The 17,820-nt window shown below is 41.2% G+C and overlaps 1 protein-coding gene across 1 annotated transcript in view; it reads right to left on the minus strand.

The window, feature by feature from the left end:
* Window positions 1-17,820, minus strand: part of MRPS18A (mitochondrial ribosomal protein S18A) — a 41,379-nt gene that overhangs the window by 4,570 nt on the left and 18,989 nt on the right. Inside the window, exons 4-5 of the mRNA XM_088145083.1 lie at window positions 12,125-12,248; window positions 11,175-11,244 (exon numbers count right to left, since the gene is read on the minus strand). Coding sequence (XP_088001209.1) covers window positions 11,175-11,244; window positions 12,125-12,248 — 194 coding nt within the window. The remainder of the gene's footprint in view (window positions 1-11,174; window positions 11,245-12,124; window positions 12,249-17,820) is intronic.

Genomic DNA, 17,820 nt, shown 5'->3' on the forward strand with positions numbered 1-17,820 from the left:
CCTGGGGGGTTCTCGGGTGCTGCAGTATGTGGATGATTTGTTGGTGTCTGGAGAGAAGGAAGTAAAGGTGAGAGAAGACTCAGTGGCTTTATTGAACTGGTTGGCTGAGGAAGGATTGAAGGTGTCAAAAGGGAAGGTCCAATTTGTGGAAAGGGAGGTCAAGTATTTAGGACATGTACTCCGGAAGGGCGAGAAGTTGATTGATCCTTCTCGGATACAGGGGATAATGCAGTTGAAGCCCCCTCATACTAAAACGGAGGTGCGGCGGTTTCTGGGTCTAGTAGGATATTGCCGGCTATGGATAGATGAGTACATGAGCAAGGCTCAGTTTCTGTATGCGAAGTTGAAAGGAACATCTGACAGGGTAGAATGGACAGAGAGGGACACAGAGAAGTGGGGAGAATTACGAAGGAGCCTGGTGACGACCCCGGCTCTGGCTCTACCGAACTTGGCCCTCCCCTTTCACCTGTACGTCACAGCCCATGGGGGAACCGCCATTGGAGTGCTGACTCAGAGACGGGCTGGGAAATATCAACCAGTGGCCTTCCTGAGCAAAGCCCTAGAACCGGTGGTGAGGGGATGGCCGACTTGTGTGCAGGCAGTGGCTGCCGCTGCTGTGCTAGTGACAGAAGGGAAAAAACTCACTTTTCGGAGCCCCGTGATTGTCCATTCACCCCATCAGATCTTAAGTGTGCTTAGTCAGCAGGCGGCTGCTTGGATGACAGAAGGAAGGATGTTGAAATATGAGACAGTTCTCCGGATAAGTCCTGATGTGGTGGTAGGAACAGACAGGAATTTGAACCCAGCGGAGTTTCTTGCGGGGGAGCAGAAAGAATGGGAGCCAGCGGAGCACGAGTGCTCCACCCTGTTGCAGCTGCAAACAAAGACCCGGGAGGACCTGCAGGAGGTCCCGCTGGAGGAGGGTGAGGTCTGGTTCGTGGATGGGTCTAGCCGAGTAGAGCAGGGACAAAGGAAGTCAGGGTATGCGATAGTGACGGCGGAGGGAGAGACAATAGAGAAGGGGGCACTACCAGCGGACTGGTCGGCTCAGCTGTGTGAAGTGCACGCTTTGAAACGGGCACTAGAGTTGGGAAAGGGAGTGTCCCTCACCGTCTACACAGACTCGCGATACACCTGGGGAGTAGTGCACACTTTCAGGAAAATTTGGCTGGAACGGGGTTTACTCACAGCTGCTGGAAAGGGAAGGTTGCAGGGAGGAAGCAGGTCATTGGGTTACAATTGAGGGGACCCCAGTAGTGAGCCGTGCTGACATGAGGGGGATGGTGGAGAAACTGCATGAAGGGTCTCACTGGGGGGTGCAGGCTTTGGTAGACACTGTAAAGCCGTGGTACTGGAGCCTGGGAGTTCGATGGGAACTCCATACCCCTTGGCATCCTGACTCCAGTGGGAAAGTGGAAAGGGCCAACGGGGTGTTGAAGCAACATCTCACCAAACTGGGATTGGAAACAGGGCTATCTTGGACAAAGACACTTCCGGTTGCCCTGCTTCGAATGCGGACAGCCCCTCGCAAGGATGTGGGGGTCTCCCCGTTCGAGTTGATGATGGGAAGACCTTTCCTGGCTCCAATGGGAGAGCCTATCCCCGAGCTAAAGGATGCCTTCCTAAGAAAGTATCTCTTGGTACTGTCACAATCTCTCTTGTCTCTAAGAAAACAGGGACTCCTCGCTCAACGGCCCCCTTGCTGAAAGACCAACACCCCCACAAGCCAGAGGATTGGGTCCTGATAAAGACGTGGAAGGATGAGAAGCTGAAGCCGTCTTGGGAGGGACCATACCAAGTTCTCCTGACAACTGAATCAGCGGTTCGGACCCGACAGGGGGGTTGGACCCACTACCATCGGGTTAAGTGAGCTCCCGACCCCCGACCATGGACTGCCCAACCGGGAGACGGACTCAAAGTAAAACTTAAAAGGAACTGAACTAAGGCAGGGGAGGAGATGACCAACATAAAGGCGTAGAATTGGCACAGACAGCTTTGATCACTGGGGATGATCCCCGTGGGGGGGATGTTCTATCATTTTGGGTCTTCTCCCATACCAAGACCCTGGACTAATCAAAGGCAAATGGCTCTAAATCTCTTGGGGACAACCAATGCAACTCAATGTGTATATTTCAACAATACCCAGAACCGTACCCCCATTGCCCTCAAAAGGTCCTGCTTTCACTTGTGGAGGGGTCTATAATATCCCTTACGCCTCAACCCCTCTATACCTACCTAAAGGTTTCTTTTTGTTATGTGGACATGAAGCTTACACCTATGTTCCAGCCTATAGTTCAGGGGGCCCTTGTGCCATAGGGCGCCTGACCTCTCTATATGCCCTGCCTCCAATGCAAGCGCACCCATCAAAAGAAAAAAGAAAAAGGGAGCTGCCATCTGATTGTGAGAGTGATGTGACACTCTTGTCCGAAACAGAAGCCATGGCTCTGGCCCTCTCCTTAGTAGGGGTTCCTGCACTAAGCGGAAGAACTTATCTGGACCTAAGGAAGGTGGCCTGCCTCCTGGCTAAAAGTGTCAACCTTACATCCTCTCTCATTGCAGCCCTCACTGAAGAAGTCACTGAGATCAGGAGGGTGGTCATTCAAAATCGGATAGCTATAGACTATCTCCTATTAAGGGCAGGACAAGGCTGTGAATCTTTTCAAGGTCTTTGTTGCTTTAACCTAACCAACAATGAGAATTATATTGAAGCAAAACTAGCCAAGTTGAAGACCTTAGCCTCTCGCATATCCGAGGATCCAGAGGGATGGAATTGGTCGTGGCTCACTAGTTGGTTACCTAACTTTGCTTGGTTAAAACAACTTTCTGTACTAACTATTGGCTTCATTGCCTTACTGGTCCTAGTATGTTGCTTAATGCAATGCCTCCCTGCTTGTGGGAATTACCTGTCCCAGTGTGTGAAGCCCCGGGTCCGGGACGAGGGAGCAATCCTGTTAGCCAGGTTTGAGGCCCAACAGAGGCGTGAAAAGAAAAAGGGGGGATTGTGAGAAGGCAGGGAGAAGTGAGGGCCTCAAACGAACCATGTTTGCTAGGGGAGAGCGCTGTGCACCATGGGGCAGCCTTGGGGGGGTGGCAGGAGGGAGGATGGGCAGAAGGCACACTCGCACCAGAGTGGAGAGGGACGGCAGGAGGGAGGAAAGACTGCAGGCAAGAGGCACGTTCGCACCAGAGTGAAGAGAAACGGCAGGGGGCGGCTGTTGGGTCAAGTGGGGATTGGAATGTGTATTGCGCTGATTGGATTCGGAAAGTGGAATGTCTGCGGTTTTGCGGTTAATTAGCGGCGCTCCAGGGCAGTAAAAAAAGGTGAGATTGTGAGCCAAGCCCTCGTAGGAGGGGGAGGACAGATAGGGGGTATAAAAACCTGTCAGACCTTGCTTCGGGGTTCCTCCATTGCTGTGGGAGGGACCCACCTTTGCAAACGTGCCCAATAAAAACTTCTGTCTACTGGACAACCGAACCCGTGTCTGTCGTTTTCTGACAAGACTAACTTGAAGGCATCAAAACAAAACAAAACAAAATAAAATGTAGGGAGATAGAAGCAGAAGCTGAACATGCAATGGAAGATTGACTGTAAAAGTCAGTGGCTTAAGCCATTTCTTTATTTTAAATTAGGACTCTTAGAAGGAATGTATAGTACTTCAATTATGGGGAATAAGAGAAATTTAGCAAAGTACAGGTTTTAAAACTTACATTATCTATTTTATGCAAATTTATCATTCTCTGCTCTTGTCATTTGTGAACAGTCAGAAAGCTAGGAGTTCTCACTGCTAAGATATTTTGATACATACCTTTCTGAAACATACTTTATTTTTATTGCTAATACCTGCTGTTGTAAAAAATAGCCTGAATGGCAGACTACAGAAACACAATCCAGAGAGATAGTAAATCATAGAAATGTGATCTCAGAAGATTGGAAGTTGTTTTTATAATGAATGTAACTTTCAATAAAGGGGATTTGCAAATTTGGTTAGCATGTTAGACTAAAACCACTGAGACTGAGTTCTGAATCTCCACAGCCACCTTCCCTTTTGCCAGTCACATTAGGGGAAGGAAATTGTGGGGGAAGGCCTAAATCAGCTGGAAATACCAGGAAGTATATTTTAACTTATTTTAGCAAAATTATCCTAGTCCTCTGTGACAACAATTTGTCCTATTCAGGACTCTAATTATTACTACAGTCAGGTCCAGAAATATTGGGACATCGACACAATTCTAACATCTTTGGCTCTATACACCACCACAATGGATTTGGAATGAAACAAACACAATGTGCGTTACCTGCAGACTGTCAGCTTTAATTTGAGGGTATGTACATCCAACTCAGGTGAACGGTGTAGGAATTACAACAGTTTGCATATGTGCCTCCCACTTGGTAAGGGACCAAAAGTAATGGGACAGAATAATAATCATACATCAAACTTTCCCTTTTTAATACTTGGTTGCAAATCCGTTGCAGTCAATCACAGCCTGAAGTCTGGAACGCATAGACATCACCAGACGCTGGGTTTCATCCCTGGTGATGCTCTGCCAGGCCTCTACTGCAACTGTCTTCAGTTACTGCTTGTTCTTGGGGCATTTTCCCTTCAGTTTTGTCTTCAGCAAGTGAAATGCATGCTCAATGGGATTCAGGTCAGGTGATTGACTTGGCCATTGCATAACATTCCACTTCTGTCCCTTCAAAAACTCTTTGGTTGCTTTTGCAGTATGCTTTGGGTCATTGTCCATCTGTACTGTGGAGCGCCGTCCAATGAGTTCTGCAGCATTTGGCTGAATGTGAGCAGATAATATTGCCCGAAACACTGCAGAATTCATCCTGCTTTTGTCAGCAGTCACATCATCAATAAATACAAGAGAACCAGTTCCATTGGCAGCCATACATGCCCACGCCATGACACTACCACCACCATGCTTCACTGATGAGGTGGTATGCTTAGGATCATGAGCAGTTCCTTTCCTTCTCCATACTCTTCTCTTCCCATCACTCTGGTACAAGTTGATCTTGGTCTCATCTGTCCATAGGATGTTGTTCCAGAACTGTGAAGGCTTTTTTAGATGTCGTTTGGCAAACTCTAATCTGGCCTTCCTGTTTTTGAGGCTCACCAATGGTTTACATCTTGTGGCGAACCCCCTGTATTCACTCTGGTGAAGTCTTCTTTTGATTGTTGACTTTGACACACATACACCTACCTCCTGGAGAGTGTTCTTGATCTGGCCAACTGTTGTGAAGGGTATTTTCTTCACCAGGGAACGAATTCTTCGGTCATCCACCACAGTTGTTTTCTCCCGGGTCTTTTGGTGTTGCTGAGCTCACCGGTGCGTTCCTTCTTTTTGAGAATGTTCCAAACAGTTGTTTTGGCCACATCTAATGTTCTTGCTATCTCTCTGATGGGTTTGTTTTGTTTCTTCAGCCTAATGATGGCTTGCTTCACTGATAGTGACAGCTCTTTGGATCTCATCTTGAGAGTTGACAGCAACAGATTCCAAATGCAAATAGCACACTTGAAATGAACTCTGGGCCTTTTATCTGCACATTGTAATTGGGGTACTGAGGGGATATCACACACCTGGCCATGGAACAGCTGAGAAGCCAATTGTCCCATTACTTTTGGTCCCTTACCAAGTGGGAGGCACATATGCAAACTGTTGTAATTCCTACACCGTTCACCTGAGTTGGATGTACATACCCTCAAATTAAAGCTGACAGTATGCAGTTAAGGCACATTGTGTGTGTTTCATTCCAAATCCATTGTGGTGGTGTATAGAGCCAAAGATGTTAGAATTGTGTCGATGTCCCAATATTTCTGGACCTGACTGTATATAATACAGTTTAACCCTGAATTCTGGGTCTTATTCTAATATCCAGAATGAGAAAACACACGGCAGGAGGATAGTTCCTAATTATCTGTTCGAAGTTTTAATGTCTAGGTTTAGAAGTACTTGGAAATAGAACAATGAGGCAGAAGTTCTATTGCTAAACCTGGAGCTTTTGACCATTATTAATTCTGGTTTTGATTGAGAGCAAAAAGCCACAGGACACAGGCATAGTGGTAACTAATAGGCCCCTCTCTGGCTGCATCCACTAGCAAGGATACCTTGTGGGTGTGCTCACCTTCAACTCTCTGCTTCCCAATTCAGGTGACAGGAAATGAGAGAACAAACTTCCAGTGTGGGCATGAAAAATATGATGCTGCAGAATCTGGAAATCTCAACAGAGCATCATACAACCCAAGGGCAACCACTAGGAGACCCACTCTCATTTAAATTTATCAGAAATTCACAAGTGATGTATCACATGTAAAGTATGGAACATGCGCATTCCAGTAGGCCTTTCTAAATTGTATCCTGTTGGATTGTAGTTACAACTTTGCTTTGTCTCTGCCTGCTTTAGTAAGATTAGAACTGAACTCCCCCCTTCCCCGCAAACCCTGATCTACTACATTGTATAAAGTGAGCTGAACCAAGCATGCTTATGAAAATAGGCAAAATTTCAGAAAAGCAGGGGTAAGCCAAATCTGGAGATAAGAACACATAAGAACATGCTGAGGTACTACCTTATGCTTAATAAAGCAAAAAGCAATAGATAAAAAGTAAAGTATTAAAGCATATAAATCAAGTCCAGATCTCTTCCTTACAATTTTTTTATTCCAGCCATTAATGTCCTGAAAATGTGCATATGGAACAATTTATTTAGTGCTGTTTAGATTCCAATGTGATATTCAATAGCCATATTATGGCCTTCGTAGCAAAAAGAAGACATATTAAATCAATCTGTTTCATTATTTTCAGGTGAAATATCTTCTACGTAAGCTTTCCTTATTATATTTTCATATAAGACCATGCATTTGTAATGCATGACATCAGACTAATTTCCCTATTGCAGCATATACACACTTTACAATATTATTTTTATGATGTAATTGACCAGGTGCTGATCTTCTCCATATCATCTAGAAATAATTTTGCTAAAGTTTTGGGAAACAGATGTTGGAGATGAAGATATGACATATAATAAAATAAAAAAATTATTCAACTGGGATGACAACAGATAATGTTCTTAAATTACTTTTAAAGCAGAACTAAAGCTAGAGTAGTGCAATGATGGCACAGTAAAACTCCTGCTGCGTAAATGGGGGCACTGGGCAGAGAGAGAGAGGTGGCTAGAAAGAGGAGAGGTAAGGACATTCAGAAATCAGGATGAATGCTGTGCTGCTCTGGAGCACAACCCTTTCCCCTTTCTATGTTCTATAATGTTCATCTGCAGCTCAGTGTTTTCTTGGATTGGATTAGGCTTTGAATGAATTATTTATATTTTGAGGAAGGGCACTATAGAAATCTTTTACATCAAGGATGGGCAAGATTTGAAGTATCAGGGGCTGCAACTCACAATCTTCCAAGGGCTTGCAGAAGGTCATCTGGTGATATGGTATTTTCTTTTGGTGGAGGGAAAACTTAATAAATGAAAATGGGAGCAGGAAGCCCTTGGGAGGCAAACCAGTCCTATTCCCACCCTGAACCTATTTTTTGGGCTGTTTTTCCATGATTTTTTGTGGGGCGATTAAGGATTATAACATATTTATCTACCATTCCCACTCCCATACAGGTAGTCCTTATTTAATTTCCACTGGTTCGAAATTACAACAATGCTGAATGAGGGGTATTTATGATGGGTCTTTGTAGTTGCAGCCATTGCAGCATCCCTGCAGTCACATGATTGTAATTTGGGGCTTGGCAACTGGCTCGCAATTATGTCGTAGCATCCTACAGTCATGTGATCGCCATTTGCGACCTTCACTGCTGGCTTCTGACAAGCAAAGTCAATGGTGAAGCTGGCAGGAAGCCACAAGTGGTGATCACATGACTGTGGGACGATGCAACTATGTGGGATTCTCCTAACAATAGCAACTGGGATTGCTGGAACTGCTGTTGCCTGTCAGTGCGGTTATGTGATGTCGTGCCTTATGATTGCTTCACTTAGCGATGGAATTCCCAGTCCCATGTACTGTTGGGAAGCAAGGACTACCTGTATTTAATTCCTCCAAACCCTGGAAAGCAGTCCCAATTGCCCCCCCCCCCCCAATGGCTATTTCAGGCCCTTGGATGATAGCTGATGTATTTAATCTTTTTCAGAAAATACCCCGCCCATATTTTAAAAAATATGAAAATCCATGCCTCTGAAATTTGCCCAATTTGCTATCGCATTTCAGTGGTATGATCTCAAGATTCTGGGGTCAAGCGGTGTTGAGAGAAGATTTCATGCAGTCATCATCTCATCTGCTACCACAGGAGAGAGCCAGAACTCTACACCTTCATCAAATCAGGGCACCGAGCCAAGATATCTCAAAGGGTTACTTGTCTCTTTGCTTATGGGAATAATGAGAAGAATTTCTAGGGGAAATGGGCACAGAGAATGGCCTTCAGGTTAAGGCAAAGATTTAATTATTACACGTAAAGCAAAATTTCCCATGAAGTCACGCACTCTGTATGCTTGACCTGTCCTTCAATTCGGGGAAAGTTTCAGAACAAAATTCTTGTTTTCATCCTATTTAGGGGAGGGCAATGTTCAACACTTTGAAGGCTTGTGGTGAGAGAAAATAGCCAGTATGGTACTGGGCTTTGTGTTCAGCTATTATTGGGGAGAACTGGATTAAAATCTTTACTTGGCCATGAGGCTGATCAGGTGACCCTGTCTAGTTGCCAACTCTGAGCATAATAGCCCTTCCTACATGGGGGAAGGACCCTGTCCAGCCATCTTGCAGAAAAGCTGGGAAATCAAAATTAGTAGAAACAGTATAACATGTATAAGAACAAAGAGTGGTGGAAACGGTTTCTCAGTTGTGGTATTTTTTCAGGTAGAACTGCAATCTATTTTCACAAAGGTTGTATTAATCATATTCTGTAGTATTTTTAGACCACTATTTCCTGCAACTGTTACTTGTATTTCATTTTAGCAATGCCCTCCTCACTTAAAAAAGAAGAAATGAAAGAGGAAATACATACTAGGAATAATTTATTCCTTGTCCAGAATATGGTTCCTACACTTTTGGAAGTTCATGTAAAATGCATCTTGCCATAATTTTTAAATTAGAGGCCATGAAATGTCAACTTTCTGGTTCACAGTAAAACACTTGTATACAGTAGTCTGTTTCACCATATCAAGAACCTAGTCACTTTCCCTCCCTCCAATCACCTTGGGTATATTGTCCATGTGAGAGCAGACAGCACAGACACAGAAATCACAGCAAAGTCAGAAACAAACTTTCAATCGTGGGTCCTGTGCCTTAAAGACCACCACTTCTTTTGAGGCTGCTTCGAATATGGGATGTGGCAACTTGGGCAGTGTCTTATCACTTAACCCCTAAGAGCTGTGAAAAGAAATGTTTAAAAAGCGCCCTCTTCTCTGCATTACTGGCTGTTCCAGAAATCAACGTGGGAGGCACAGGTGGGGGTAGGCCCATAGCCAGAATTCTCAACCTTGTTGTCGTAGTTGAGACCTGGCAAGTATCCAGAAATGCAGCATTTTCTCTCTGGAGCCAGCAGAGACAAAATCCCAATGAACTGGACAAGCTTGCCTAAAAATGCCTCAGCAAGGACAACTCTGCCTTACTAGTTCCTGAAACCTTTGTATTTCATTAATGCTCTGCAACTTTCAAATACAATTCCTTGTTCTAGTCTGTCCCTGCTACCAAATTTATTCCAGCCTGGCACTCTTTTTCATTCTTTCCCACCCTCCAGGTCTGCCAGCTCTAGGCAGAGAAAGCGAAGGAAAGACAGACGTGAGAGCTACCAAAATTAAATCCCTCTTTAGGAACTATACAACAGTTTGTTAAAGTTGCTTGGCTGAAACTCTATTCTGTTCCGTGGGGAAAGGGAAGGAATTCATCACTGCTGCCTTCATCTAGTAAGCTGATTTCAGAGCAGTAAGGTCATGCTAGGGTTAATAAATCATCACGTGAAAGTCCAAAAAAAGATTTGATAAAAGCAATACTATGGAATAGTAGGCATCCTGTTTCATTTTCTTTTTTACTTTTCAAACATCAGTCTATACATATATAAATATGAATCTACAAACATAAAACATGTTCCTAAAAATATATCCCTGTAAAAACATAAGGACCTAAATTCTGTAATTCCAGAAAAGAAAACTAACAAGCATTCCTAAAATTTGCACAGAACACAATCTTCAAAAAAAGTAACTGAGTTATGATCACTCAGTTCATATGAGAACTGGGAAGTGGGAAATGGACAAAGATGCAACCTCGGAGCTTCTGCTTTCCCAAACAACAGTGACTGTGGTATTTGGTAACCCCATGGCTTGCTAATATGGACTTCATAAAGTGCTTTGACATCTCCATGGAAACAAAAATCAAGGTCATAAATAAAGGATTAGCTCCTCTTAACAGACAGCAAAGCAAAAAAAGGCAACAGGAGGTTTAAGTTCCCCCATTAAGGAACTAGGTGAGAAAGCAGGATGGAGAGGAGAGGGAAGACTGGAAGAGAGAAAGGGCAAACTTTAGGTGAACTACAAAGTGTAGACAAAGAAAAAAAATATTTTTTTAATTAAAAAAAATTAAAAAAAGAAGGGGGGGAGAGAGAGAATGAGCACCTCCTCTGTTCATTCTGCTACCCACTGATACTAATAAGCTAGCCTATCTAACTTATAGCTCATATCAGTGTTGGTCAATTGCCAAATGATTAAAAATTGACAATAGATAGGAAAATTAAAGGGGGGGGGAAATGGAGAGAATGGAATCATAAAGACTAAAAAAGAGCTGGAGTTTGTCTAAAATATGATTAATATGAAACAAATGATGCCTATTTTTCTACCATACCTTTGTCCAGATATCCTGTCTACTTTTTAGATACAGCAACTAATTTCTCTGTTCCAATTATTCTCAATTATTTAGATGTGTGTCAATCTCATTCTTTCTTTTTAGAAAAACTAGCAGGATCTGAGCATTCGTTATATATAGGAAAATGATCAACTAAACATAGGAGATGAGTGGACTCTGATACCCATATCTTAGAGACACTTCAACTCCAACGTGAGGGAAGTTATATTCCACAAACTGGACCATGGATATATTTGTTGTCTTCAGTCCACCCATTTTACTTCTAATAATTTTTCCCCCCCACTTAGTAGTCAAAGAGCAACTGACCTGTTGAGGATTTGCTTGGGTTTGGGAACAAAACCTTCAGGAAGTTTAGGTTTATGATCTGGCAACAAACCTAAAAATGGGGGGGATGGGGCGGGGGAGAGAGAAAGGAAGAAAATTAGACAATTTCCTAAATATGCATCCAATTCTAGTACTACTTAAGTATGTAACTTGGGTTCTGAACTCAAAATACAGTTAGCCGACATCTTCAATCAATGGAAATCTTGTATCTTGTGTATTTTCAAAGCACAAAAATCAACTGCAAATGTTTTTTATTTAAGGTGTCTAAAATCATATGGGTTAGTAAGTTGATCTCATTGTAGCAATTTGATTTTATGCAGAATCTTGCTATGCCTGCTATAATCCCCCAGATTTCTAGCCTCCATTTATTACCAAAATGTTGCTGACTTTTAGTCCCTCACCTTAGGGCAGTATCAGGCCATGCTCCAATATAGTAACTTTCTGTCTCCTCCTTATATCTTGCACAAGGGAGTAAGATCAAAGATCAGCAGAGGAGGACTACTCTGCCTCAATTTGCTTTGTAACATGATCTCTTGCAAAGCATCTATTTCCTTAAGCCGTTTGTTGATGTATCTTGTTATGGATTGCTAAATGCATCGTACACCACAATGACTGCAAAGATCTATTCTCGAAGTTTAACCCTAAACTGTAGAACTGGAGCTCTGCTGTAGGGATGCTTGCAAGCTGAAGAAGCAGCTGGAGAAGTAAACACCATAGAGAATGACATTTTAGAGCAATGTTTCTCAACCTTGGCAACTTTAAGATGCTGGCTGGGGGAATCCTGGGAGTTGAAGTCCACACATCTTAAAGTTGCCAAGGTTGAGAAACACTGTTTTAGAGCAACTGAGACTCAGTTATTTTTTGCAGCTGGCTATTACCCAAGAAAGCCACACAAAAGCAAAACAAGGTAGCTCCCAACCAGAAGTAGTTACCTGCTCGGTGAGCCATTTGCACACAAACGGCAATCTTTTGGTGCTCTTCCTCACAAAGGCCTGTGATTCTACGGGGTATCATCCCTCCTTTAGAGTCTATGAACTGACTTAGCAGTAACACATCCTGAGGAAGCAAAAGGAACAAACTCAGCATCAGAAGTACCAGTATCAATTAAGCTTGCAAGCGAGGGGGATGCAAAAGCTTCTGAAAAGCATTACAAAAGTAGCCATTTGAATGTTTCGGCATAAACCATTTGTGCATCACTGCCAGGTATTTTGCCCTACCCCCTATGCTAAAATTACTCCCTGACAGTGCTTAGAAATGACACATGAACAGTCAAAAGTGTGAGGTTTTTGCTATGAGCAAGATCTTCAGTTTTCACAGTATTATTTCTGAATTAGTGTGAGACTTCCTATAGAAAAGGAATGAAAATATAAAGTGAACTTGAGGATGCTCTAATTTTCTAGATGCCTTCTTTTTTTCCCACCATTATATGATTTTTCTTGAGGTTTTTCTTCAAAAAGACAAGAAATGCAGCACTGCAACCTATCTTGGAGTGCGTTCCAGGGCATTCAGCTAATATCCTCAGGCAATGATTATCAGGCAAAGCAAGCCACACGAAGCATTTCTAGATGTCCTTGGGTGAAACTATAACTAGAATATTTAGGTAACAAAATTACTGAACTAAAAACGTTATACTGAACTAAGACAAAACAACAAGCAATGAAGTAATTTAAAACTAAGTAAAACACATTAGCATAGCAGCATGAAAACTATGTTCCATGAGACCTTTCCACGCTGTGTATAAAAAATATAAAATCCAAACATGGCATATTTGGAAATGCATCTATTACACAGGCTTATTTGTCAGATTACTGAGTTTGGAGTCAAAGCAGCCTGAAGAATTAGCAATTATGTAAGCTATTCACAAGACAAATTAATTTACTCAACTGAAAATAACCCTTGAGCAATGTTAGATCTCCCTTTTATTCCTCAGATAAGCTAATATTTGAAATTCCAGAATTATAGTACACATTTTTCATGTTTATTTTTCATTGTATTAGTTGGTGTTGTGTATCTCAATGAGTTCTACCTAGTATGTTTATAAAATGATTGGCAAGCAGCTATTGCTTTTTTCCGCTGTGTTGTAACCTCTTATGCAAAACCAATGAAATGAACTGACAGAAAACTGTGTATAAGCGATAGTGTATTTTGAGCAACATACATTTAATATACAAAGATCTGAAATCTTATACTTTTGTTCAACCCACATAACTCAATTACACTTCAGTAAACTTTTTGTTTAAGTACTGATTTTGTCCGAGTAACTTTTAAGAGGGAGATACTACTTCTGCATCCATACGATTTTATGTCAGGTTCTTATCAAGAACTCCTGCAGCTGTCTCAAAATCTTATTAAATATGCACAACGCATGAATGCCTAATTAATGCTTATTACATTTGCATTCCGTTCTTCCATGATTCCCAGCATCTTATATGACTTAAAAACTATAATAAAATCAAAACAATACAACAATCTGCAAATTAAAAATCAATAACACAGAGGTCTGGAAAAATGTACGTTTTTTTTTTTTTTTAGTGCCAATGAAGTATTGAATCAAATTTGGTGCTAGCTGAATCTCCTTAAGCATACTGTTCCAAAGTAGAAGCACTTTCACTGAAAAATACCAATCTTTGGTCAGCAATTGATTCCCCTCTGAAAATAGTGGCACCTGGAGAATAATTTTCAAGGTAGATCTGAAGCATGTTTATAAGGAAGAAAATGGTCCTTAACTTATTTTGGTTCAAAGTCAAATTTTAAAAATTAAAATTATTAGTTTGAATTAGACTTAAACTGGACCAGGAGCCAGTGCAGCATATAATTATTTATTCCATTATGCTTATAAAGTATGTTCTCTCTGTATTACACTGTACATTGATAAATTTGGAATCCAACAGTAGATGTGAATCCAAAGATTAGATATCTGATTGAAATCTGAATTCTATTTCCTCATTTAGTATAACTGGTTGTGCATCATTCATGTCACCAGTAAAAAGCTAGTATCTCATTATCAGGTTTTTAATCAGTATTATCTCATTTATATCCCACCTTTTACTGAGAGGGCACTCTCACCAGCATAAACATTCTTATAATCTCTTACAGTTTTTGCTCTGAGCTTGGTGCAATGAAGAAGAAGAGGAAGCAGAGAGACGAAGAGCAAGTAAGAGATGTGAAAACAGAGTTTGAAGCTGGCAAAGATGGGAATATTATGGGATATAGTACTGCTGCCTCTCTGTTAGGAATCTTGCCTCATTATATCTCTTCCTTCATCCCTCCCTCCTTCCCTTCCTTTTCTTTCTTATAAATTTTATTAAATTTCCAAAAGGTTAAAATACAAGAAAGTAAAAAAGAAAAGAAAAGAAAAGTCAATTAAAAAAGGCATAGAAAAAGAAAGGTAGCTTCCGACTTTCCTTGGTGCAGGTAGAAATGTAAAATATATTTACTTCTTACTCCAGTATCTAAAAATTTACATAGTAGAAAATAATTTTTAGTCTAACATTCAAAAAAATTCATAAAATCAATCTATTTCAACAATACTGTACATATGATTTGTATAAGATATTTCTATAGGTAATATCTTCTGCTTTCTAAATCTTCAGCATACGGTACCTAGACATTTCCCTTAGAAATAAAAGCCAAGAAGTCTAGCAAGGCTTTGTTTATATTTGGGTTGTGAGAAGGGTAGAAATACGTAATACTAGAATTTGTCCAGAAATGAGGTAAGCTTCAACACTGATCGGCAACATAAAACCAATATTAACTTTCTTAAATATTATTACTAACAGAAGCTATACTACATTAAAGTGATTTCTGTAGCTGGATTCTTAGCATTAAGAATCCAGTAGAAATAGAGCCATTTCGGAGGTTCATGTCCCCAGCTGACCACTGAGCTCTTTGTATAGCTTGTGATCCAGTCACGCTCTTAATACAACCTATCTGAGAGAGTAGTTGTGGAGATAAAGTTATGTGAAAACTAACGCAACTAACGGCATCAGAGAAAACGCAAATACATAAATAAATGTTTGATGATTCTCTGTTCTACCAAATCAAATAGCTTTACTCAGAACAGAACAGGCGTACAAGCTCAATGTTACTTTGAATCCTTATGTGCACATTTCAACACCAAGTATACAGAACTGCCTAACATGATAGGCAATGCTTAATTTCTTAGGATTAGGAATCTACCCTAAGGTTATTCTCATTAATGACTCAATGATTACTAATCTGGCAAGATGATATATATTGATAATGCTAAAAATAAAATTGGAACTGAAAAAACATATTCTTAGTAGATATAATTCCAGAAAATATAAATGAAAATAATTAGATGAACTCCACAAAATATTTAGTAGTTGCTTTTTTTTGTTCTATCCTATTTTTCTTTTCTTTTTCTTTTGTATTTAATTATCTTAACAATAAAAATATTTTTAAAAGATAATGCTTCTCCCTGGTTATTGGATACAAGTGCATGTACCACCAGGGAAAATAAAGGAAGAATGCAACATCCAGTGCTCCAAAGACATTTACTTCAGATGATTTATGGAAGTTGTTGGGCGACTTCTGGTGAGGATTCATGGTGAACTAGATGTCTCTGAAGGAGCAGAAACAGCACTGCAGCGAGATCGGCGACCAGACAGTGTTTTCTGGCTGGCCGAGCCTCTCCGGAGAAAGGAGAAGTCATGAGATTGCCCATTTGCACTCCAGAAAGCTCTTCCTCATGAATAAACTCCGGGAACTGAGGTTTATGCAGTCAGCTTGTGAGTGGAACGGCTGGGAGCTGAGGGATTTCCACCAAGCTCACAACTGCAATATAGCCTTATGGACACAAAGTTCTGTTGAACTTCATTTCTTAATCACTTTTGGAAATTGCTTCTTAACTGCTTTTCAACTATTAAGAACCTTCCAATTGACAAGTCTGATAACATGTGGCAGGTGAGTTCACTTTAATCCTTAGCAAAAGAAGTTCTAAAGATAAGCTTAAGGACATTTTAAAAACCCTCCTTTTTTTGGAATAAACAGCAAGAGGGTGATTAGAATGTTGCTTTTGGAAAGTTATAAACAAACTAAGGGTCCAGATGGATTTGAAATAAGACTTTGAAATTAATCATAAGAATCCTTCCTGTGGGAAAATGCTGTTTTGAATTCTTAAAAGAAAATATGATAGGATGGGAAATTGAACATTGTACACTAGAGGGAACCAGAAGGAACTAAAGATTACAATTAAAGGGGAAGAACACTTAACTTTGACTTAGTAATACAGAATAGAGCAAAATATTTTAACATTGGACATACCGAAGGACATTTTTGAACAATGGACTCAGAAGTTAATTTTAAGAGCGTCTGCCTCTATAGATAGACTGTGTTTAAAAGATGTTTTGGAAGAGGAACAAGTTTTACTGGACAAGACTGAGATCAATCTGAAAGTGGTTTTAAAAATGACAAGCTATAAGAATGATATGGAAAAAGATGCTACACTGGATATGCAAATGAAACTGGCTGATATCTTAATAATTAAAAGGGATATACAAATGGCAAACCAAAAGAGTGACTTGGATAACTTTCTTATATTGGATTTACAAAAGCATCTTGTTAAAGTTCTGAAGGATTTTGTGGGAAGGGACAAAGAAAAAAATGAAAACAAGCTCTAGAACATTATTAGTTGTGTAGCAGCTTTGGAAAACCTTGAAAGAAGCGGATTATCTGGATCCCTTTCAGTCTGGATTCAGGCCTGGGTATGGGACTAAAACAGCATTGGTTGAACTTTTGGATGATCTCTGGCGAGGGTGGGATGGGGGTTGTGCATCCATCCTTGCCCTACTTGACCTCTCTGCGGTTTTCAATACCATCAACCATGGTATCCTTCTGGACTGGCTCAGAGGATTGGGAGTGGGCAGCACAGTGTTGTGCTGGTTCACTCCCTTTCCCCAGGGCTGATTCTAGTTGGTGGTAGTTAGGGAGGAGAGATCCTGCCCTCAGCCCCTACTATGTGGGGTGCCACAGGTTTTGGTACTCTCACCTCTCCTATTTAACATCTACATGAGGCCGCTGGGTGAACTCATCCATTGCTGTGGATGAGGTATCATCAGTACACTGATGATACCCAAGTATACTTCTCTGCCCCTGGTGAATTAAGTGATGCTGTGAATGTCTTATCCCAGTGCCTGGAGGCTGTGAGGGTCTGGATGGAGAACAACAGCTTCAGCTGAACCCTGGCAAGACTGAGTGGCTTTAGATTTTGGGGCCTTTTGGTGCTAGGACTATACCATCTTTGGTGCTGGATGGGGTGGCACTGCCCTAGACAGACCCAGTGTGCAATCTGGCGGTCCTCCTGGACTCACAACTCCTGCTCAAAGGGCAGGTAGAAGTCATGGCTAGCAGGGGTCCCAGGGGACCAGGGAGATTTTGCAATGGCTCCCTTATTGTGGTTAACTTCATCCTCTCTTGTTCTGTGTGCTTTTTTTATAGTTTTTATAGTTTTAATAATGACTGTTTATATGTACTGTATTTATTGGTCTTCATTTTAACTGAGTGTTGTATGCTGCCCAGAGTCACTTTTTTGTGAGATGGGCGGCTATATGAATATGATAAATAAAATAAAAATAAATGAAATAAATTATTTGAAGGGATTAAAGAT

The sequence above is a fragment of the Python bivittatus genome, unplaced genomic scaffold, assembly GCF_059951505.1.
Source record: "Python bivittatus isolate LINGU-HERP-01145 unplaced genomic scaffold, Pbiv_v1 ctg000020_np1212, whole genome shotgun sequence".
NCBI lineage: Eukaryota > Metazoa > Chordata > Lepidosauria > Squamata > Pythonidae > Python > Python bivittatus.